The sequence below is a fragment of the Haliotis rufescens genome, unplaced genomic scaffold (genome assembly GCF_023055435.1).
Source record: "Haliotis rufescens isolate VD_foot unplaced genomic scaffold, xgHalRufe1.0.p SCAF_3, whole genome shotgun sequence".
NCBI lineage: Eukaryota > Metazoa > Mollusca > Gastropoda > Lepetellida > Haliotidae > Haliotis > Haliotis rufescens.
In genome coordinates, this window is record NW_025964001.1 from 21,212,575 (window position 1) to 21,236,891 (window position 24,317).

The 24,317-nt window shown below is 38.6% G+C and overlaps 2 protein-coding genes across 5 annotated transcripts in view; one reads left to right on the forward strand and one right to left on the reverse strand.

The window, feature by feature from the left end:
• Positions 1-10,100, reverse strand: part of LOC124137013 (mitogen-activated protein kinase kinase kinase 11-like) — a 51,724-nt gene extending 41,624 nt beyond the window's left edge. Inside the window, exon 1 of the mRNA XM_048403896.1 lies at positions 8,883-10,100. Coding sequence (XP_048259853.1) covers positions 8,883-9,585 — 703 coding nt within the window. The 5' untranslated portion in view covers positions 9,586-10,100. The remainder of the gene's footprint in view (positions 1-8,882) is intronic.
• A 15-nt stretch (positions 10,101-10,115) lies between these two features.
• The window catches only part of LOC124123943 (pecanex-like protein 1), a 50,682-nt gene continuing 36,480 nt past the window's right edge, over positions 10,116-24,317 (forward strand). For all 4 annotated transcript variants that reach the window (XM_048403892.1, XM_048403893.1, XM_048403894.1 and 1 more), the window contains exons 1-5: positions 10,116-10,377; positions 20,286-20,476; positions 20,800-20,945; positions 21,505-21,618; positions 22,490-23,665. In XM_048403892.1, coding sequence (XP_048259849.1) covers positions 10,225-10,377; positions 20,286-20,476; positions 20,800-20,945; positions 21,505-21,618; positions 22,490-23,665 — 1,780 coding nt within the window. In that variant the 5' untranslated portion in view covers positions 10,116-10,224. The remainder of the gene's footprint in view (positions 10,378-20,285; positions 20,477-20,799; positions 20,946-21,504; positions 21,619-22,489; positions 23,666-24,317) is intronic.

Genomic DNA, 24,317 nt, shown 5'->3' on the forward strand with positions numbered 1-24,317 from the left:
CACGCCATGTCAAATATGTCTCTTACCATTTTTGTAAAACCAATAAACAAGTATGGTGCTGGAAATCGAGGAATGATGATCAGGGTGAAGTTGGTATTTGAATCATATGATTCTGGCACACCTAAAACAGGCGTGGACACCATTGGTCACATCTAACTAATCCACGGGTCATTTTGGAGTATTAGCTTCTGTAACACAACTAGATTTGGTAAGAAAACAACTAATTCATCTAAATTTTAGTCCTGGGCCATAAAGTGGATGCCTCTCCCTGCTAGAAGACGCAACTCTGTACAGTGAAACTCGGAGTCCTCAGATAATCAGTCCACCCTTACCCCATTCTTAGAAAAGCAATGTGCAGCATAAACTAATTGTCCCAAGCCCAAGTGTCCTTTCGGTCAAGCAAGATCAGTTAAAACTAGACCATATATCAGTGTATACCAAGAGAAAAATCTACTGAAGAAAATGCAACAATACAAGTTCTGGCTAGTGGGTTCAAAGCATCTGGCACAGGCTAGAACATAAACTTGTAGCACATTCACACGTTGACAAAAGAGTAAATGCTAATGTAACTTAGATTTGTCATAAAAAAATGTAAAAGAAACATCAAATACAACAAAATTGGCCAAACCATTGATCCAAATGGCTTTCAGATAGTAGGCCTGGGACGATACAGCAACTGTGAGTATCACGATACCTTACTCACCATCCGATATGAATCACGATACTTACATGTGCTCTTATCTCTGGTGCGTAAGCCATCTTTTTCAAAGACAAGATGGCCAAATTCCTGGCACAACAAATGAATATATTTATGTTTTCACTATTAACATGCATGACTGATTAGTGTTTAGTAGAACAGCAAACATTTAAGGTCAGAATCAATATTTTTTTCCTTTGTGTGCGACTGTGATCGATACTTGTATCAAGAGGAAAAAACGTGATCCACCAATGCATTGTTGTATCATCCCACCACTAGTAGATAGCATAGGCAAGAAGCACCATGTTTATGATATTCTTTTTACTTAAACCCTCCACACATGCCATAGCCTTTTCATTTGGCCTTATAGATATATGTCAAAATCTCTTCATATTCATGCTAAAAAAAACTAATGCAACCTTAATCTGTTAAATGATCATTCATCTACATCATGCTACACACGTTTACTCAAACTCCAGATGTATTTCAAAGAAAAGACACACCCTTCCTCACATAGAAAATATCATTAAAATCCTTTTTAAACTTCCCATTTTCCTGCCAAATCTTTGAAAAGCCCTTTCACACATAATTAAATTTTCTGGATCATCTTTTGTGTGTTTCCTCCTTGTAAATTGAAGATGATCCGATCAACAGAGGCAGTGTGGGGGATCTCACACAACAAAGGTACACTGCATGATACTGAAGTTACGCAGTAGATCTAATCCCCTTATTACATTCCTTAGCCAACATTGCTCAAGTGTAAATATGTGCCAGACTTCAATTAATTCAATCATGGAGGTTTAGTATTTTGCATCAAAACATTCTGAAGGTTCCCTCGTGAAACTTCACATGTAGACTCTGTCAATTTCTTGTGACCAATGTACCATACTGAGCCCTTAAACAGAATGCAACCAAAGAATCATTTTCTTTTTAATATTGCACCGTAATAATATGACAAAGTAGACACAATTTATGGATAACAACTTCTTTAATACTGTAAAGGCGACGTTTCGGTATAGATCCTTATACCGTTGTCAAACAGACAGACTGGCCTTAGTGGCCTATGTTTATATATATTTTATAATAGAAAGTAACGGCCAAGACTCTTAATACAACAGTATAAGGATCTATATCGAAACATCGCCTTTACAGTAATAAAGAAGATGTTAACCATAAATTGTGTCTACTTTGTCATCCATCAACTTCTAAGTAATGCCTATCAAACAATTCAAAGTAATGATATTAGCTTTAAACATGTTGATGAGTAATTTCATATCTAAGGAACACACACAAAGAGATTGTCACTCGCCCACTCACACATTTTTCTTGGTATTGTCCCTATGCAACAGTATCTGGCCGAACAGGTATTTTTTATTTATAAAAATTGGAATAAATTTTCAACCAGTGCATTTTAGATAGCTATCATACCATGACAGATTAACTATAGTAATATGAAAGAATCGGATGGTCCTTAACTCTTTTTGAGTAGCATAATTTTTTTTATGGATGTTCCCAGCTGTGATGTTGGACGCAAATGAAACAATGGGACAGTGGGTTAACTGAAACCTAAGTATTGTGTTGTTTCAACTTGTTTGGCCCAATCTCATTAAAATCAGATCTTAGTTTTCGCTACCGCTAAACAAAGATCCGAGGACATCCCTTCACGGGTCACGTCAGAACGACCTTTCGCGATTTGCATTAAACATGGCTTAAACAAATTACTGTCATATCAAAGTGTCAGCAAGTGTTTTACCTTGACCTACAAAACTAGGGGTCTAGAGGACCCCCAATTACTAATTCCAAGGGGCCTTTCAGGAAATATGAGGGTTCTGTAAGTTTTGTTTGTTTGATGTTTAACACCGCACTCAGCAATATTCCAGCTATATGATAATCGAGTCTGGATCAGAGAACCCAGTGATTGATATCATTAGCATCGATCCATGAAATTAAGATACAATGACATGCATCAACCAAGTCAGCAAGCCTGACCGCCCAATCCTGTTAGTTGCCTCTTACTCCAAACATGAGTTGCCTCTTAGGTGAGGTGAGGTGAGGTGAAATGGGGTTTAACGTTGCATCCAAGATTATTGCACTTACATAGCGATGTGCATGCACGTGTGTGTGTTTGTGTGGCTGCTTGTACTAGTCCGGACTGATGCCTCTTAGGACAAACATGGGTTGCTGAAGACCCTATCCTGACACGGATCTTCACGGGTCTCCTATAAAGTAAAGTGGTGTGGTGTGGTGTGGTGTGGTGTGGTGTGGTGTGGTGTGGTGTGGTGTGGTGTGGTGTGGTGTGGTGTGGTGTAGTGTAGTGTAGTGTAGTTGAAATTGGCACTAGTCCTATAGTCCCTGCCTATTGTTAAGGTATCTTAAGGACTATTCCAAATTTGCCATTTCTGAGAATGTGCAGTACAAAAATTGTCCTGTTTTCGATCAGATTTTTCAGAATCATGCCTTATTATTGTTCATGACACAATAATATTATCATGAGACCATATGTTCGGACATCATACGTTTTCTTTCGCGATAACTCGCGCCATAACGAAGGATGTGCCGTCACACAGAAATCGTAAATACTCAGATGATCATGATGATAGATTGATATGAAGATAAACTTGTTGTTTATGTGATTAACAACAAAACTATGAATGTTTCTTAAGCGTCCGGAAAAAAACATAACACAGGGATATATGTTGTATTCATTTCTAATGTGTCTGGGGCATGGGGGAAGAAGTTTAGAGCAGTATATCTCGCAGATCTGGCTGGTAGCCGGGTGTGTGGAAGCAATGCCCGTTTTTAAAAGAAAATTTACTGCAGTAACCCACACTGACAGATGAACAGAAGCTGCTCAATTTTTAAACATGCTGTTTGAACAAAAACATTTAGCTGCATATTTATGTTTTCATGTTTACAGGCCATGCCTCACAATATTCATGAAAAGGCCCACACTTTTCAAGGCCCATGGGCCCACCTTAAAAAATCCAAGATTTATCACTGAATCAAAAACAAAAACCATGAACAGCCATAAAAAAACGTAATTAAAATTCTGAGCAACGCATGTCTTTGAATCATACTTTCTGTATGACAGGGAAATGCTGTCAACAGCTATAGTAGCTGTCAAGCCCTTATCTTATTGTGACAGGGTTTATGGCCAGATCGAATATATTCATCCAATCACAAACAGTATTGGATTGATTTGTTGTTCTAGTCAATCTGCCATTTTTGTTTATTTGACTTATTGACTTTTGCCATTGACTTATTACACTTCTTGGTTTCAAGTCATTGACCTATATACTGTCTTTTGTGTCAAAATCACTGGTGTGGTGTGGTGTGGTGTGGTGTGGTGTGGTGTGGTGTGGTGTGTAAGATTTAATAATTACCATAATCAAAAGAACTTAATATTTCTTGTCAGGAATTTGGTTCAAAGAATATTATTTGAGCATACATCGGGACGCAATAGAATTTTTTTTCTTTTCTGCGTCCATTCTGTACAATTGTGTGTACTGGGCTTATATTTCTGCATCACGTAAAACACTGCTAAATGTGAAGTACGGCCAATGGCATTCAGAGATTAGAGTTGTAACACTTTGATGCTGACATTCGAAGGATCATTACTGAAAATGGAACCATAACCACATGTACTTGAACAGTATTCCATTTATATTACGGCGTGTCAGCTTGATGTGGGGGGAAAGCCCGAAGTGATACAGGTTTTAGCACATTGACAACTGACCCGTGAAGATTCCGGGGTAGAACAGGTCTTCAGCAACCCATAATTGCCGTAAAAGGTGACTATGCTTGTTGTAAAAGGCGACTAACGGGATCGGGTGGTCAGGCTCGCTGACTTGGTTGATACATGTCATCAATCCCAATTGCGTGGATCGATGCTCATGATATCAATCATTGGATTGTCTGGTCCAAACTCGATTATTTACAGACCGCCGTCATATAGCTGGAATATTGCTGAGTGCGGCGTTAAACAACAAACCAACCAACAACCAACCAACCGACATTGACAACTTAGGTAAAACCCATGAGCACAGTTATGGTGCTGACAAAACTAGAAACATAATCGGGGGGAGCTAGATTCAAAACAACAATTACAGTTTTCTGGAATGCCCAAGCAAGGCATTCCTGCACAGTGCATTGTGGCACCTTAGTTGACTGGGCCACCTGTGCCCCCAAAATATAATATGAATTTGTAAGGGTATACAGGGAAGGTGGTCACCTAAGATAACAGAATACCTTTAAAACTTGTGCAGGAAATAGCTGTCTCTCTATAACAGGCTTATGAGACACTAGTATTAAAGGCTTTGTACGACCCAGCCAAACCTTTTGGTTTGTATCAGCAATGAAGCCACCTCATCGCTCATTTACATGATTAACATCATGAGAATTGGGTCAAGTGAATTTTAACAACTAAAGTGTTTATGTACAATTGCTATGTACTGTAAATCATTAAAATGTATCTAGAAAGAAAAATATATCATCTGCTGAAACTATCTGGCCCACATTCTATCTATATTTGCCAAAAATACTCCTTTTAAGAGTAACCAAATGTATTGATCACTATTCAGACAGTGTGGACTACAAAGTTGTCATTCTTCTGGTACCTTCGTATGCCCTCCATGTGCAGCAGTTCTAGACATGATAAGCAGGGGTTTTGATAAGCCTTTTAAGTTCACTTGCCCAATCTTGTCTATTCATCAATTTCAGTAGATTTCAATGTTAATATAGGGAACAACAAATATGCTGGACAAATACTAGTGAAATTTGACCACCCTTTTCATGCTTTTGCTGTCCCAGATGGCTGGTGATGTCATCATGATAAATAGGGACAATGCCACTTAGGGACACTTACTTCAGCTACTTGTAAACTACTGTAATAAATTGGTTACATTTCTGGCTATAACGATTTGTCTGACAGTTGCTTAATTGGCAAGAGGGACAAATAAATAATGTTAACTTGTTACTTATTAATTTTTGTGTGTAAGTTTTACTGTTGCAATATATTTCAAAATTCACAATTTAAAGGATACATTATGAATTGGGGTTGGATCAAAATAGGCTGGCAGATTCTATTCGCCAGACAGACTGGCCTTAGTGGCTTTGTCTATATTTTATAATGGAAAGTAATGTCCAAGACTCTTATTAATGGGCACAAATGCTCCTAAAAAATGTGTCAGTACAAAAAGGGAATTTGTTTTGTAATAAAAGTTTTTCGTATCAGGTTCACAAGTTAAGACAAAGCCAGGAGGATCCTGAGATTTTAGAGTATGGTGTATTAATGTAGGCATACCTTAAATATTTTATCTTTAACACAATGGCAAGGATCTCTTGATCATTATCATTAATTTTGAAAACAAATAGAACACCAGTTGTGAATGACCCCAAAGGTTTCGCCTTATCAAAATACAAATCCCATGCAGCTTGACTCCCCAACCAACTGTCCAGTACAGGTGATCCTGGGAGATCACTGCCCACTGGTCAACACAGGTCAGAGATAAGAAAGCATCATAAAACAATTAACTCCAAATAACAGCAGGAGATGGGGTCAATTAAGGCCAATGATCAGTGTATCTAGGATAATCCTATCAGGTCAATTACTTGTGTAAAATGCACTGAGCAGGCTGAATAAGCATCAAGCAAACATGCATTATGCAATGCGGCTGACTGCACAGACAAGAATAACAGGATTGTAGAGCATGGGGCGAGGTTCACTGTCCTCAGCAGGTGCTGCAGTTCGGTCAGAGTGTTCTGAAGAAGCAACTCAAATGGGAGATATAGTATTCTACAACAGTCTGAGACTTCAGCTACCAGTCTGAAGCCAGAGTCGAGTAAAGTTCTGTTCAATCTAGTAAGGTCAGCCAAATAAATACCACAGACTGAAACACACATCCCACATCTCATGCACGCAGCAGCATATTGATTGTCCAGGAATAATAACTGTCGGATGTAATCTAGAACATCTTGCTGTATCCCAAATAAATGTTGTGCAGTCTTTATTATTTTACTCTACAGTCAGCAATATTTCCGCCATTATCATAGCGGCCTGTAAGTAGTCTGGGACGTCACTGGAACATCATGGTATGCAACCAACAAATCATGACCACTGGATCCATTTAGTCATCTTACAGTTGATATATATACCCTTTCAGCTGTACTTCAATTGACAAAACCAGGATTTAAAACTGCTTAAAAAATAAAACTGATACCATTTTGTATAATAAATTTGAGTACATTAGTCTATACTGAATAATCATCTATCCTTCTGATACAGATCTATGAAGACAGTTTCAATATTGAATCAAAACACATTAGTACTATGGGTAGTATTCACCCAAAGGCTACAATGGATATTTAATTAAAATTGTTGAGACCATTATTTTAGTCAAACTGTCCAAACTATACTTCATCTATGTTCTATACACTAGATGAATGTTGTTATTTGATATGTTATCGGAATAAGTACTGGTGGACTAAAACAGTTTTTATAACTGGAAGTGATCCAGGTCTCAGACGTTTACTACTTTGGTGAAACCTATGAGGACAATATAAGTGATTAATCTGGGATTCCAAACAAGGAATGGGACAATTTTTTCAAAATTTGGATTTTTAGTTAAAGTACTTATTGTCTAAAATTAGGATGCATTATAGAATTGCACTCAATGCAATAGTGTAAAAATTTGTCCTAAGCCTTTTCGATCCTCTTTATTGGTCATGTTATTAGTGAAATAGAAGTCACCCATACAAAGTGACAAATACATAGTTGGTTATAACCATAACTTCATGTACATGAAGTGGGAAATTTATAATAACATTGGCTGCAGACTTGGGGCCGAATATCGGCCTCTGGGCAAACATACATAAATCCATGAGTATGCTGAGAAACCTAGAAACATCAACGGGGCAAACCGAGATTCAAACCCAGGATTATAGGTTTCTTGCATGCCCAAGGAACACAACTCTACACAGCAAATGTCGTCAACTCAGATGACTGGGCTACCTGTGCCCCTGTAAATGTTTTAGGAACTAATATCATGACTATCTGCTGAGTTTAATCCTCTTACTTTTCATGATCTTCATAATAACAAAGGTAATTAATCACAGTATTTCATTCCATGTTCATACCACAGTGTGCAAAACAAACGGTAGACCTATGGCCAGAGGCAATCAATATTCTGATCAGTCTATGATGTGAGAAACTAAGCTGGACCGACTGTCTATGTTGATTAAATTGAAGGATCAGTTATAATGTCAGAACGATAATTTTGTTTACACATTCTAACATTGTCCAGACTGCTCATCTTGTTGATTTGACAACATCTACTCATTTATCCAGCTTAAAATGCAACAAGAAATATGTTCAAAAAAGGTCTTTAATTCTTGCTCCCAGATGCACCATTTGCAGTCTACATTTTAAAAGTCTTAAAGGGTGCATGCCCCTGTACTCCCCAAGAGGGACGAATTGAATAGCGTCTTGTGTGTTGGGTGGTCCACCATCAAAGGTTCTGGGGGTACCAGAATATATTTCTTGATAGCCCAATGGGCTACATGTGATACTTCTTTGTAGTCATACACTGATGCCAGTGACATGGTCCCCATTTCAATACTTTCAATAATATGAACATTACAATCAATTATGTTATACATGTTCATGAAATGCACATGTAATTTTCCTGTCATTCTTACTCTTAGATAAGTTAGAATGAAATCTACTCAAAAGCCTTCATAATTGGTCTTCTCCACATGTGCATGAAGCAAACTACACTGAATATATTTAATATTATATTTCAAATTCTGCAATGCTTAGTGTCAACACACACTTGATTTCACTCATGCGGCTATGTGGCTTGTATACATGGTATGTGTAAAAACAATGTCAGCTGTATGTAGCAGCTTTATCCAATATATTTGCATTGGACTGTTTGGGTGAAACTGCATTGGACTTTTTCAATGTAATTTCTGAAGGTATACAGTGTATCAGTCAACACTTGTGTTGTGTCTTTTGGCTATTCATTTAGGATTGTTATTAGAAAGCTAACATCAAAATGTTGTTTTGACAACAGTAAGTTATTGTTTAGATATATGAAGCACTTAGCAGATGTAACAGATAAATATTTCTATATATACTGGATAACCTAAATTAACTGTGTTATGTTTGAAGATAGTGGGAACTTACTGTTGCTTGACTTGAGATCTCTGTGTATCAATGGTAGCGGTGCTTCCTCGTGTAAATAATGCATTCCTTTGGCTATCTGAAATGCCCAATCAACTAATATATCTGGAGGTATCCGTCTTCCATTTAACACTCTGTTAAGTGATCCACCTGCTGCATATTCCATTACAAGACACAGGTTTGGTTCCTTGAGACACACCCCTCTCAATGCTGCAATATTAGGGTGATTTAGGAGCCAGAACAATTTGGCTTCCTTTCGAACATCGTCGATGACAGGCTCGTCTGGATCTTGCCTGGCAGCCTTGACAGCAACAGTTTCTTCCTTCCATATTCCACGATAAACTTTTCCAAAACCACCAACACCTATCACTTCTTCTAACTGTAATTCTGAGAAGTTGATTTCAAAGGGTCTGTCAGATAGTTTGTTATGAGGTACAAGGGCACAGTTGTCTGCCTCTTTGGTGACAAAGTTACTTGGGAAAATCCCAACATTTTCTTGAACTTTCCCAATCCACCACCCATCATCTCCTGAATACCGGGCATCAGTGGACAACACTTCCACCTGCACCCCTCTCTTTAGTGTCAACTCATCTTCTCTTGTGGCCTCATAGTCAAAGATGGCAGTCCATAATGGACTGTTATCATTTTCTTCCCTTCCACGAGGTCCATAGTTTCTAGAATTGGGTTCCATCGAAGCTGAAATCATAGCATTTCGAGTTCGATGGAATCAAATATGACCCAATCTCGCACAGAGAACACATATCTAATCCACCCTGGTGAGGTGGGAACCGACATGCAAATGTAGATTCTGACATCCAGTTTTGACAGATACAAAAACACGTTAAATTGTTAGTTTCAATACATCGATTCCAGCCATCACCTTTCCTAGAACCCAAAAGGCTAAGTCTGTGCCATAATAGGGTTCACCTCACCTCTGGATGCCGTGAAAATCCGTGTTTATCACCATTGTCCAGTCAATTTGGGCCTCCGCCGCCATTTTGTGTACTTTGACCTTGAGTTATGGCTATATGTGGATTAAATAACTTTTATCAGTGTTGTTACACAATTCAAATCATCTCCAAAACCATGAATACAAACTTCCCGATCTCAAATTGGATTACAAAGTAGGCAAAACAGACTCTTAGGGGCGAAAAACTCCGCGCAAGGTGCGAGAACTCCAAGTCTCGTTCAAACTCGTTGATCGCGTGATTACACGAGATTGTTTGCCTTGGGTGAATCCGGAAGATGGACGACGAGAACAAATGAAACGAATGAGAAAAATGCCTGTATTCGACGGTCAATCCACGATGGTGAAATAGCGAAACCATAGCGGAGACACCCATCAATGGGTTCCCATATCTTAGACATCCTTGGTCAGGGAATATGGGCTTCCTTGACCGGGGGGTGGTTTTACGACCCCCGTCAGAGTATCTTTTGCAACACTTTCCACCTTTACCTGTGGATGTTTTTCCTCGCATTTCCACTAATTCTACACCTTGTAAGTTGACTCTGTTGCTTCCCATCAACGTTTATCATGAATGATACTGGTATGATTCAAAGATTTGTTTGAAAAATTAATATTAACTCCCTTAATTACGAACTGGTGTAAATATGCATGGTGATTCCTGAAAATGAAATGTCATTGTCACATGTAGGCCTGATGAAGTCGAAGCAGTAAGCTATGGTATTATATCCAGAAGTATAAACTCTGCCCTTAATTCTTAAAATTGTGGTAAACGTGGTTACATTAAGAAGGTTTTTAGATATATTGATCAGAACATATTCTACATGTCCTACAGGTAGGCCAATTCAAATGTCAATTTTTGAGACTTTTTTTATATTAGATCTATATTTACCTTCTAGAAATACTATAGTACAGGCTGTGTGTAGCTTAATAATTGTGGACAGATTAGGTAGGGCAGGCTACCTGGTCCTCTACTGTCCTAACCTTTATGGAAAATAATCAACATCATTGGTTAATGTTCTGTGCTGAAAATACTGAAGCACAAAAATGTAAGTTAAGGTATCTATGCTTCATAAGTACCTAAGTTTGTGATATTTTCAAACATGCTAGCATCTTATCATATTCAGCATGTTCTATTCATTGCACCTAATGTTTTGTCCAACACTAGAAGACATATTTTAGGAACCATGTACAGTCCTTATTCAAGATTTAACAAGCAGTAGGATTCTTTGTTAATGCAGTGTAGTAAATTAACTTTAAATGATAGAATTACCTTTCCTTGGCATTGTGAATTCATACTTTTCCTTTAGTTGCATTTCAAACAAGTTTGACCTATTAATGGAGCGTGCTTTATGTATCTTGGCAGGTAGATAGCAACATTGTCCAGTTCAGCAGTTTTGTTTAATGTCAGTATTGCCCCAGGGTGTGTGTTTAATGGGTCTTATGGACCCCTGTTCTTTCAGGACACTGGCGGATGTTATGACATTTCAGGATCTTCAAGAATCCATAGCATCCTTAAAAATATAAACAATGATAATGTCATTGCTTACGAACTTTGCATTGGGGATTTAGTCACAGCAAACCTGAATTATTGAATCACTGCAATGTCATTATTCAAATTTGCTCTTGTCATATATGTAATTAAACCCAAAACCCCAAATCATACCTGTGCTCTTTGTGCTTTTCTCTCATACTGTCAAGTAAAAGTCATAACTATTTATTGCTCTAATGCTTAGTATTAAGGCCATTATGATATTCAAGTGATTATGCTGCCTACCATCGACAGGTTTTTAGATATTATTAATGTATAGCTTGTGCTAGTCACAATATGGCTGAAAAATTGCTGATGTGACTTGACATTTTAACCACTCACTCACTCTCACACAAAGCTGAGAAAGAGGTCAATGTCAAGGTTAATCATTGGTGCAATGTCAAGAATAATCGTTCATCCAAAGTTAGCCCCCCTTTTTAATCAAATATCTATATTATAGTTTACTTATGTCAAAGGCCACAGTAGATTTCACTGCCTATCACTTAGAAAAGATTAGTGAACAGAATACGTAAAGAAATATCCCACCTTGTAAGTGATTGCCTCTCAAGATGACCTTTATAGTTACTACATGAAATGCTGGTGGAATGTCTATCAAAGGTCAAGGTCATCTTTTGGGTTAATGTGAGATATGGTTGGGTCATTTATTTGTTGGTAATTGTTGAATCTAAAGCTGTTGTCTTGATTAAGGTCATAGTCAGAGCCCTATTTCACAAAACCTTAACACTAAGTGAGCATGAGTCTTAAGTTTTTACCTTAGACATTTGTAAGGTTGACATCCTCTGGCATGAAACCTTACTAAAGTTAACCTTAGTTATGATCAGAACCTGAGGCCAACCTTAACACAATAAGGTTTATATAATGTTTGTATTTATTAAAGATATTTTTTTTAAAAAAGGGATTTGTTTTATATGTCAGACAGAGGCAGCAAAAAATATTTTGTATCAATTATGAATTATGTGCATACTCCAATGTTCCATCTGCTCCCACACAAACATATAGATATATGTGTTAAGAGCAAGTAAAATCAACATAGCCACTTTGCAGATTTGGATACATTAGGGAATATTTATCCACAAACTCTTGTCCAAAATTAAAATTGAAAAACGGAAATACTGTAAAACAGACGAAGTCGTCCCCCAAATGAAAACTTCCACCACTGAGGGGATTCCCTTTACGAGAGTTATAATGGGTACCCGTTGTTTGAGGCATTGTTCAATTGCAACGATAAAGACAATCAGGTCAGTGCCCAGTCTTCCTGAATCTGCCTCAGATTTCTTAATACATTACATCTTTTTCTGTCTGCTCATCCATGTCGACAACTTATGTCACCTTAGTAACAACACTTTAGAGGCCTTCAGACCTCAGTTAACTCGGGGATTAATCCCTGAGGGGCATTTTTTGTGTGGAAAAGGGCCAAAGGCAGCTGGTGTTTTTTAACCCAAACATAATTTTAGTAATGGAACGCTGGTTATTGTTTAATTATTATTTTATTTATTCACAATGTCAAGATCAAAGGTCAGTTCAACAACGTATGCAATGTTTTTATTTTTCTAGGATTAACAGAAATAGCAGAAACAGTATATGTATAACGGCTAAGAATCACAGGATAGATAAACACAGCAAACGTATCAGCCAATGAAAACAGTTGTCACCGTTGTGTCGGTAGCTTTAAGGCCACTACCCCAAATATGTTTGTTTTGGAAGCTGATTACGGAGCATTTCATTTCAGCACTTTCACTTGAACATTTAAATACTTACTACTAATATTATTAATTTTTCTATCTCGGAAATTGACTAAATGTATCGAGGCATGAGTCTTTTTTTCGTCTCATATTCTTTCTGCGACTGGAATCATATTTTGTTAGGTCACAGGGAACTGCTCTAACTTATATACACCTTGTTTATCCAGAATTTGTTGTGCTATATTTTACCTAGGATTAATTAAAAACAATGTAAACACATGCAATTATAAAAGATAAGTTACAATTTGGTAGAAGTTATCCATAGTTTCATAACAGTTCTGTTTAGAAATTACATTTGACGATTATGTAAGTCTAAAACATCGGCACTTACAAATTGTTTGAAAAAGGCAGTGAAATCTAAACTGTCCTGTTTTTGACAGTATCTCAAGTAATGATTTCAACAGATGTTGCCATACTGACATATGATCCCAACCTTAGCGCTAAGGTTGACACACTAAGTTAATTGCTTTGTGAAATCAAACTTCAGACTAAGGTTGCAAACACAAATTGACAATGTCTGAATGGCAAACAACAAAGACCAAGCTGTAATATTGCTGTGGATATTTTATATGCCCTGTTTTTTTCTGAACACTTTTTATCTACATCCAAAGAGTATCATGAGAGTATTTGTGTTCTGTATGGGTTTTCATGTGGTCAGTATTTCTGAGTGAGTGAGTGTGTTAGATTTTAGGCAGTTCTTACTAGTTTTGGCAACATTCAAGCAGTATCATGGCAGGGGACACCAGAAATGGGTTTCACACATTGTACCCATGTGATGAATCGAACCTGGGGTCTTTGGTGCGACAGGGTGGTCGGGTAGCCTAGTGGTTAAAGCGTTCGCTCGTCGTGCCGAAGACCCGGATTCGATTCTCGACATGGGCACAATGTGTGAAGCCCATTTCTGGTGTCCCCTGCTGTGATATTGCTGAAATATTGCTAAAAGCAGCATAAATCTATACTCGCTCACTACTCTCTCACTTTGGTGCGACAAGTAAACACTTTAACCACTAGGCTACCCTACCGCCCCCACTATTTCTAAAACGAGGCAGTAAAAAATTAAGCTGAAACAAGCTGACATCTTGATTCTCCGAATGTGACCAAAAGGCAGACAGGTGTAAAAGCACCATTTTAACTGTAGTTGTCAAAAAGACCGGGATAAGTGTGCTTATCCCTTTAAAGAAATATGCTTAAAATAACAATATTATTGACTGCAATAACACCATCAGCTCTATTGGAGCATACTAGAGGGGTTCAATAGGATCATAGGATTACCAAGAGTTGGGTTGAATAGATTAAGTGAATTAGATTTACAAGTAAACTAGCTGCAAAAGATTTAGATTGCTATTTAACTGTCACAAATTGTTTTAAAGTGCAATTGTGCAAGTAAACATGATTAAAGAAAAAAGAAATCAATTTTACCTATTTTGCAGAGTTGTAGTAGGAATCCTTTGTGATGTGCATTATCAGATATGACACTCCTTTCTGTAAATTAGACTTCAATTCTTTGCCTTACATTCAATGTAGGTGGTCAAATTTTTAAGAAAAAAACAACTTTCAGATTGGCATTGCTACTTCTGAATGAAAAACAAGCCTGTATGTAACACATCATGGAAGTACGACAGCAAAACATTTACAAAAGACAACCAATAGTTTTTTAGTTAGAACAAAGATTTTTTACACATATTCTGATTTTCTAATCAAAAGTTCATTTTAGTCGCAATGTCTATTCTCCACGACAAGTTCACCATTCAGGCTTTGTAACATGGCTGATTGCATATTATCATACCCAGGTCATGCTTTATGTCACTAGTTTGAGTGGATATGTTGACGTCATACACCTGGATAGGTTGACGTCATACACCTGGATAGGTTGACGTCATATACCTGGATAGGTTGACATGGTATACCTTGATAGGTTGACGTCTTATACCTAGATAGGTTGACATGGTATACCTTTATATGTTGACATCATATACCCGGATAGGTTGACGTCATACACCTGGATAGGTTGACGTCATATACCTGGATAGGTTGACATGGTATACCTTGATAGGTTGACGTCTTATACCCAGATAGGTTGACATGGTATACCTTGATAGGTTGACGTCTTATACCTAGATAGGTTGACATGGTATACCTTTATATGTTGACATCATATACCCGGATAGGTTGACGTCATACACCTGGATGAGTTGACGTCATATACCTGGATTGGTTGACGTCATACACCTGGATAGGTTGACGTCATATACCTGGATAGGTTGACGTCATGTACCTGGATAGGTTGATGTCATATACCTGGATAGTTTGACGTGGTATACCTGGATAGGTTGACGTCATATTCCTGGATAGGTTGACGTCATATACCTGGATTGGTTGACGTCATACACGTGGATAGGTTGACGTCTTATACCTGGATAGGTTGATGTCATATACCTGGATAGTTTGACGTGGTATACCTGGATAGGTTGACGTCATATTCCTGGATAGTTTGACGTCATATACCTTGATAGGTTGACGTCATATACCTGGATAGGTTGATGTCATATACCTGGATAGGATGACGTCATACACCTGGATAGGTTGACGTGGTATACCTTGATAGGTTGACGTCATATACCTGGATAGGTTGACATCATATACCTGGATAGGATGACGTCATGTACCTGGATAGGTTGACGTCATATACCTGGATAGGTTGACGTCATATACCTGGATAGGTTGACGTCATATACAAGGATAGGTTGACGTCATATACAAGGATAGTTTGACGTGGTATACCTTGATAGGTTGACGTCATATACCTGGATAGGTTGACATCATATACCTGGATAGGATGACGTCATACACCTGGATAGGTTGACGTGGTATACCTGGAAAGGTCGACGTGGTATACCTGGATAGGATTGTCGTCATATACCTGGATAGGTTGACCTGGTATACCTTGATAGGATGACATGGTATACCTTGATAGGTTGATGTGCTATACCTGGATAGGTTGACGTGGTATACCTGGATAGGTTGACGTCATATACCTGGATAGGTTGACGTCATATACCTGGATTGCTTGCTGTCATATACCTGCATAGGTTGACGTCATATACCTGCATAGGTTAACATCATATACCTGGATAGGTTGACGTGGTATACCTGCATAGGTTGGTGTGGTTTACCTGGATAGGTTGACATTGTATACCTTGATAGGTTGATGTGGTATACCTGGATAGGCTGACATGGTATACCTTGATAGGTTGACGTGGTATACCTGGATAGGTTGACGTCATGTACCTGGATAGGTTGATGTCATATACCTGGATAGGTTGACATCATATACCTGGATAGGATGACGTCATACACCTGGATAGATTGACGTGGTATACCTGGATAGGTTGACGTGGTATACCTGGATAGAGTGACATCATATACCTGGATAGGTTGATGTCATATACCTGGATAGGTTGACGTCATATACCTTGATAAGTTGATGTGGTATACCTGGATTGGTTGACGTCATGTACCTGGATAGGTTGATGTCATATACCTGGATAGGTTGACGTCATATACCTGGATAGTTTGATGTGGTATACCTGGATAATGTGACATCATATACCTGGATAGGTTGACGTCATATACCTGGATAGGTTGACGTCATATACCTGGATAGGTTGAATTCATTGCCTGGATAGGTTGACCTGGTATACCTTGATAGTTTCACATCATATACCTGGATAGGTTGACTTGGTATACCTGGATAGCTTGATTTCATACACCTGGATGGGTTGATGTGGTATACATGGATAGGTTGACATCATATACCTGGATAGGTTGACGTCATATACCCGGATAGGTTGACGTCATATACCTTGATAGGTTGACGTCATATACCTTGATAGGTTGACGTCACATACCTGGATAGGTTGATTTGGTGTACCTAGATAGAGTGACATGATATACCTGGATAGGTTGACATCATATACCTGGATAGGTTGAAGTCAAGAACCTGGATAGGTTGGCTTCATATACCTGGATAGGTTGACGTGGTATACCTTGATAGGTTGATGTGGTATACCTGGATAGGTTGATGTGGTATACCTGGATAGGCTGACATGGTATACCTGGATAGGTTGACGTCATATACCTGGATAGGTTGACGTCATACACCTGGATAGGTTGATGTGGTATACCTGGATAGGTTGATGTCTTGTACCTGGATAGATTGATGTCATATACCTGCATAGGTTGACGTCATATACCTTGATAGGTTGACGTCATATACATTGATAGGTTGACGTCATATACAAGGATAGTTTGACGTGGTATACCTGGATAAAGTGACATCATATACCTGGATAGGTTGATGTCATATACCTGGATAGGTTGACATCATATACCTGGATAGGATGACGTCATACACCTGGATAGATTGACGTGGTATACCTGGATAGGTTGACGTGGTATACCTGGATAGAGTGACATCATATACCTGGATAGGTTGATGTCATATACCTGGATAGGTTGACGTCATATACCTGGATTGGTTGACGTCATACACCTGGATAGGTTGACGTCATATACCTGGATTGGTTGACGTCATGTACCTGGATAGGTTGATGTCATATACCTGGATAGTTTGACGTGGTATACCTGGATAGGTTGACGTCATATTCCTGGATAGTTTGACGTGGTATACCTTGATAGGTTGACGTCATATACCTGGATAGGTTGACGTCATATACCTGGATAGGATGACGTCATACACCTGGATAGGTTGACGTCATACACCTGGATAGGTTGACGTCATATACCTGGATAGGTTGACGTCATATACCTGGATAGGTTGATGTCATATACCTGGATAGGTTAACGTCATATACCTGGATAGTTTGACGTGGTATACCTTGATAGGTTGACGTGGTATACCTGGATAGGTTGACATCATACACCTGGATAGGTTGACGTCACATATAACTAGAATATTGCTCCCGCATTCAGTTTGTGAGTTGAACCAATGTGAAGGGTTTGAGATTTCACTGATTGTTATTCATAGAAGATGCTTTTTATGTTATGAGAAGTATTTTATTTCCATTTATAAATACATCATATGCCAACATAAATCTTTACAGGATTTTTTATTTGTACACAGTGAAGTTGATTTGTTATAATATTTATTCATGTCATTGTTACATCAGTAAGGAAATAATGATGCACCAATAGTTTCAGTTTTCAAGAGAGTAATAAATAGGATAAAGTGAAAAAATATGTCAATGATTTAATTGTAAAGTGACATTTATTATCCCCCCCACCATGAAGGGGAGGGGGATATAGGAACGGGTGCTATCTGTCCGTTTTATTTGCGGAGCATAACTCAGAAACTGGTTAAAATTTTATTATGAAACTTTGCATGTGTATCAAACACATGGTGGACTGGTGACTTTTGATGTTTGGATGTGTTTCCTTAGCAGTCCCCGACTTCGACTCAAATACATGTTTTTTTAGTTTCATTGTTTTACTTCGTACGGTGGCTACACTGAGGACAAGTCTTCTCAGAAACTACTGAAGTTACATGAATAAAACTTGGCATGCTTATATAAGAAATACTTGTCAAGACTTAGTTAAAAGATTAATGCCATAAGTTTTCCTTCTTCTGGCGTTACCCACCCTTTCTTCATGTATATTCACTTGTACAGTCAAACACTTGTGTTGAACATTGATGTGTGGAACTTGAGGTTGACTTGAAGTAAAAGCTTTGTCCCTGTGTATTCCTTCTTTATTCATCATTTTCGGTTGTCAAACCTTGGATAACTCAAAGTATTTATGTAGGTCCCTACAACTTCGACACAACAGTGTTAGACGGTATATAAACAAACAAAATTCTAACGTGACCCATGACTGGAGATTCAGTAGTGATAACTGTGTTTTCTTGTTAAGAGTGACTTTTGTTCCATAGTGTAAGTTTTACAATTTATCATTGCTCAACAATGAGTCATTTTATATGTGATTGTTGAGAAGTATTTCTAGCTGAAACTGTATTGCTAGCTGAAACTGTTGCGATATATTGCAATACATAGTGGCAATATTACAATATTTATTGCAGTCTAGCAACTGGTCCAAAGCAAGATACTAGTAAAAGTCTGTTTGGCCTTGTGAGCTAAGCTTAAAACAGTCCATATAATAACACTAAAGTCTACTGAAAATTATGCTAAGAGCAATGTTCAGGCTCGTAGACTCTAAGAGTTTCTTGCACCGATATTGATACATGTTGAAAATGCCTTTTTAATAAGAAAGGATAATTTCAAGACATAGATATTGAGTTGCACTTTTCAATAATAGGTTCCACTAGTGCATGGTTTATATAGCTAAACTGATCCCTGAGTTTCCACTTCACATGTTTAAGAGACCTCTTTAAGAGATAAATATGTTTGTATAGCTGTTGACCCCATGAACACGGAACAAGCTGTCATCTTAAGGACAGAGGGATGGTTTAGTGCACTATGTTGCCCTGTTTTCTATCTTCAGTATTAGGACGTTTTGCACAGACAAGTCCTAACATTATTTTTTTTGTGACACAAAAAGACTTTACAAATGGATAATTTACCCTGAAATTTTGTGACCTCCTTCAAAGTAATTCATCTGTTTATTGTTTGAAAAATAATTGAAATCTGTTTGAAAAAACATTGTGTGTGATATATTTATGATCACAAATCCTTGTTATCTCTCTTGCAACTATCATCTGCTTCTGGTCGAGGTGAATATGCTTGATTCCAGAACAATGTGAACGGAAATATATATGAATCTGCATGGCCTGGAATTTTGGAGAGGGGCCCTTGAAGTTCTTTTGAAGTTCTGTATGGACCCTGATATTTGTCAATCAACTTTATTCATTCAGTATTGTAGGCCATAGGCCCATGATACAATGGTAATACAGGTAGTTGGAGACTCAGGGTGCCAGCTTGTTTCTAATACACATTGCTTTACATATGTACATCGATAGGTTTTTAATGGTGTATTCGTTAGTGGACAACATTAATACATTAAACTTGTCTCTAGTATGTTACAAGTTTAATGTATTAATGACGTCTATAATGATAATTGTCTTGTCTGTATGATGTCCCGTCGAAGTGATTCCTTCATCCATTCTTCCCTTGTAGACCTTGAAACCGTCAGTCCTGGTATGGACAGTGTACTGTGGAGTCATTGCCTTGCTGTTCCTCCTCGTCAAGGTGGTCAACTTCAGGCTTCATCATATGTATGACACCGGTGATGTGGATGAAGATGAGCCTAAGTCGGACAAGGGAAGCAAGGCCGGCTCCACTGATTTGGCTAAAAGTATTGAAATCAGGTAATTATAAAGGAAAAGATTATCAAGCTTTGTGATTGCTTTCAATTTGTTGTTCATTTTTCATATTTTTTACTTATCCTGCATTACACCTTAATGCATTCACTGCTTACCTTACAATCATTTTGTTTCATTTATGGTGATGGTCCATTCATTTTCTAGTGCAGTAATCAAATAGTATTAAATTATTATTGTAATATACAAGGCTAAAAAAGAAACTGAAATGAACATATCATAATCGTGATTAAAGATATGATTTTGGAGTTTTGACAATTATGTGACTGTTTTTGGTGACCATTATGATCAATACTGACCATCTATTTCAGGGATAATGCAAATTCTGAAAGTATTGAAATGGTTCAACTTGACCGAAGAAGGGAGACAACTCCAGCTTTGGAGGGTGAACATGGATCCAGACTAGAGTTTATTTCTGAAATAAAGTCAGCAGAAAATTCAGGAGCCCACACTGACAGTAAGATCCTCTCTCAGAATGTGTTGCATATTGTACTCTATATTGGGTAGACACACTGTCTTTGAAATGTTGCGATGGAACTATTTGCACATCAAGATTGGTTGGTTGGTTGGTTTGTTGTTTAACGCCGCACTCAGCAATATTCCAGCTATATGACGGCGGTCTGTAAATAATTGAGTCTGGACCAGACAATCCAGTGATTAATATTATGAGCATCGATCCACGCAATTGGGATGGATGACATGCATCAACCAAGTCAGCGAGCCTGACCACCCGATCCTGTTAGTTGCCTTTTACGACAAGCATTGTCACCTTTTACGGCAAGCATGGGTTGCTGAAGACCTATTCTACCCCGGAATCTTCACGGGTCTGCACATCAAGAACAGTGTTGCCACATTACCAGTGTTTCATTCATGATATTGATTTATTTCAGTTTATAAAACAAAATTTGATTTTAATCAGTCATACTAATTGATTGGAATTCTTTGTTTGGCCAAAAATCTTTTCTACAGAATTTCTATGTCGTACTTTATGATTTTTTATCTTGTTTTCTTTTCAGTTAAATCATCTCATGGAGTTGCTCCCCTTGCTGAAATCGAGGGTGATGATTTCAGTACCGAGACAGGGTCAGCGTCCAGACACAGGCCAGACAGCACAGAGAGCAGTCTGGAGAGTATGTCATTCCTACACTTAGCACTTCCAACAGTCTCCTGTCAGAGTATTAGTTATAGGGATCACTCATTTCACTGCATGTCTTGGACAACCAAGTAGTATGAACAGTACTGGCTTGCGAAATAAGGAACAAATATTTTCATATTTGGTGTGTCATTGTCTGTGTCAATTGTTCACATTATGAATGTTAACTTCCCAGTCTCGTTAAAGTCAGAGGTTAATGCTAACAAGGCTTCACTGAAGATCTGATGACATACCATTACAGGTCACATCAGGACCACCTTTTGCAAACTTTGACCGACCAATGAAATGACGAACAGGGTGGTGACATTAGCCAATCAGAAAGCAGCTTTCTCAAGCACTAGTTTAAGTTTGGTGACCTGCTACCCCGACTACAATTTTTTAAATATATTTTGATTAAGTTCTTGATTCAAAATTTGAAAACTGAAGAAAAGAAATTTCTGACAAACCTAATAATGGATGGGCAAGTTTGTAAGACAGTACTTCCCGTGGGCTATAGAGATAGACTGTGAATTTGACTGAATGTTGCACAGCCAGTAACTGTAGTTCAGAATGCCTCCATTAACTTTTTTGAGGTTGCATGATTAGAAAACACATTCAGACTTTCACTGTTGCACAAAGATCCATGTTTAATGATACTGGGAACTTTTTTTGGGGGGGGGGGATACATCATTCTTTTAAGAACAAGTAGGTATTGTTTTGTTTTAGCTGCCTGAGTCCATGTTACTTTCAAAAAGGCATGGGCGATCAGATCAGATCTTATCAACAGATTTATTCTTCATTTGAACACTGGATAAGTGATGTATGTGAACTTAAAGTGAATTTCTATTGCAACACAGCTTCTATTTCAGGTGCCCTGAAGTCGGACTTGCCACATTCCATAACCACCCAGGTTGAGGTGGAGATCAACCCACACATCCCAGAAAACACTCCATCTGAGAAGTCAGGCAGTAATCCCCCAAGATTGAGGGAAGAGAGTGACTCGGATTTATCCCCAGAATATATTCCAAAGTTACGTTTACGCCGAGAAAGACGAGCAGTTCGCAGATCGAAAAGTGCTCTTGAACCTAGTAATCCTGGTTCTCAGCCTGAGCCTAAATCAGGGGGGATGCGGATGTCCCTGCCCCCCCACGCCCGTGTCCCAGTGAGTGCTGAGCAGCTGCAGAGACAGATCAGTGATGGGCACATGGTGATGAGGAGACTGGCCTCCGATTCCAGGATGGATAGCCCAGCTATCAAGAGACAGGAGAGGCATGAGGCTGTGAGGAACAGACTAAGGACTCCAAGTACTAGATCTTTAGAATTACTCAAAGAGAACTTGCCAAAGAGATCCCAAAGTGTAACAAATGATGCCCTTCCCCATGAACAGTTAAGACCTGTGGCTGTCAGTAGAAGTCCGTCACTACCCCGCCCAGCATCATTGTCTTTAACAGCTGGTGGGAGCAGGCCTCGAATGGTCCGACATAGTCCCCAGTCTAGTGTCAGTGACTCTTCAGATCTTAGTCTTGGTGAAATATATATCCCCTCTATAGCAGAGAGGCCGACTGTTCAAGGTCAAAGGTCAAGACCAGGGAGTGGGGGAACATCCAGTTCTGCTCACACATTAACAGAACGAGGGTCAAGTCCTGCAATTTCAGGTGGAGGTACAAAGAGTAAAGATTTTGGAATATTTAAGATCACTCGCTACTTACAAAGCTCTGAAGACCCTAGCAAGAGAGCCAATCATTCGACACAGAGCAGTGTAGTAGGGTTAGACTGGTTGTTCAGTACAGACAGTGAGTCAGCCACTTCGGGGGACAGCCATTCCCAGACTGATGTGTCCGAGTCTACAAGCACAATAACCAATGAAGGGGAGAGCTCGTATGACGTGAGCTCTGACCAGCACAATGCAGGGTATCAGCCTCTGGCAGGCCTGGAGTGCACCACAACTCCCAGTAGCCCCAGCACTGATGAGCTGGAGGTGATGAGAAGCCAGGGAGCTATACCCAAACACTACCAGCGCAGGTCAGGACCCAGTGCTGCACCAGGTAAGGGCTTCTGTGCTTGTACTGCCAGCATTTAATGACATTGTATCTCAGTTTAAATTAATGTTGTTAATATTTTTAAATTTGTTTGTTTTCAAGATTTCTGTTACAGCCATGTTACTGTTACTTTCAGCATGTTCAGTTCTCACATCCAAATGTTGTTTAACTCCATAGTTGATCCGGGGCGGTCGGATAGCCTAGTGGTTAAAGCGTTCTCTCATCATGCCGAAGTCCCGGGTTCGATTCCCGACATGGGTACAATGTGTGAAGCCCATTTCTGGTGTCCCCCAGCCGTGGTATTGCTGGAATATTGCTATAAGCGGCATAAAACCAAACTCACTTCCATACTTGATCCTTTCACTTTGTGTTAGCCAAGTGTTCTGTTTGATCCCCAACATGGGCACAATGTACAGAGAGTGTGTACTTTATGTGATTCACATGTAACTGGAGATGAATTTCATTATATATTTAAATGTTCACACTGTATGTACAAACGTAAGTCATTCTTTAAAGAGACACAAGACCTAACCTTGCAAAACCAGTCACTCTCAAAAAAAACTTAATATGTTTTTAAAGGCCCCTCAGAGCTCCAGATAACTTTTTGAGCAATTGGGTTTTTACTCAAAGGTTTCTATTTTAATTGGGTTATTACATT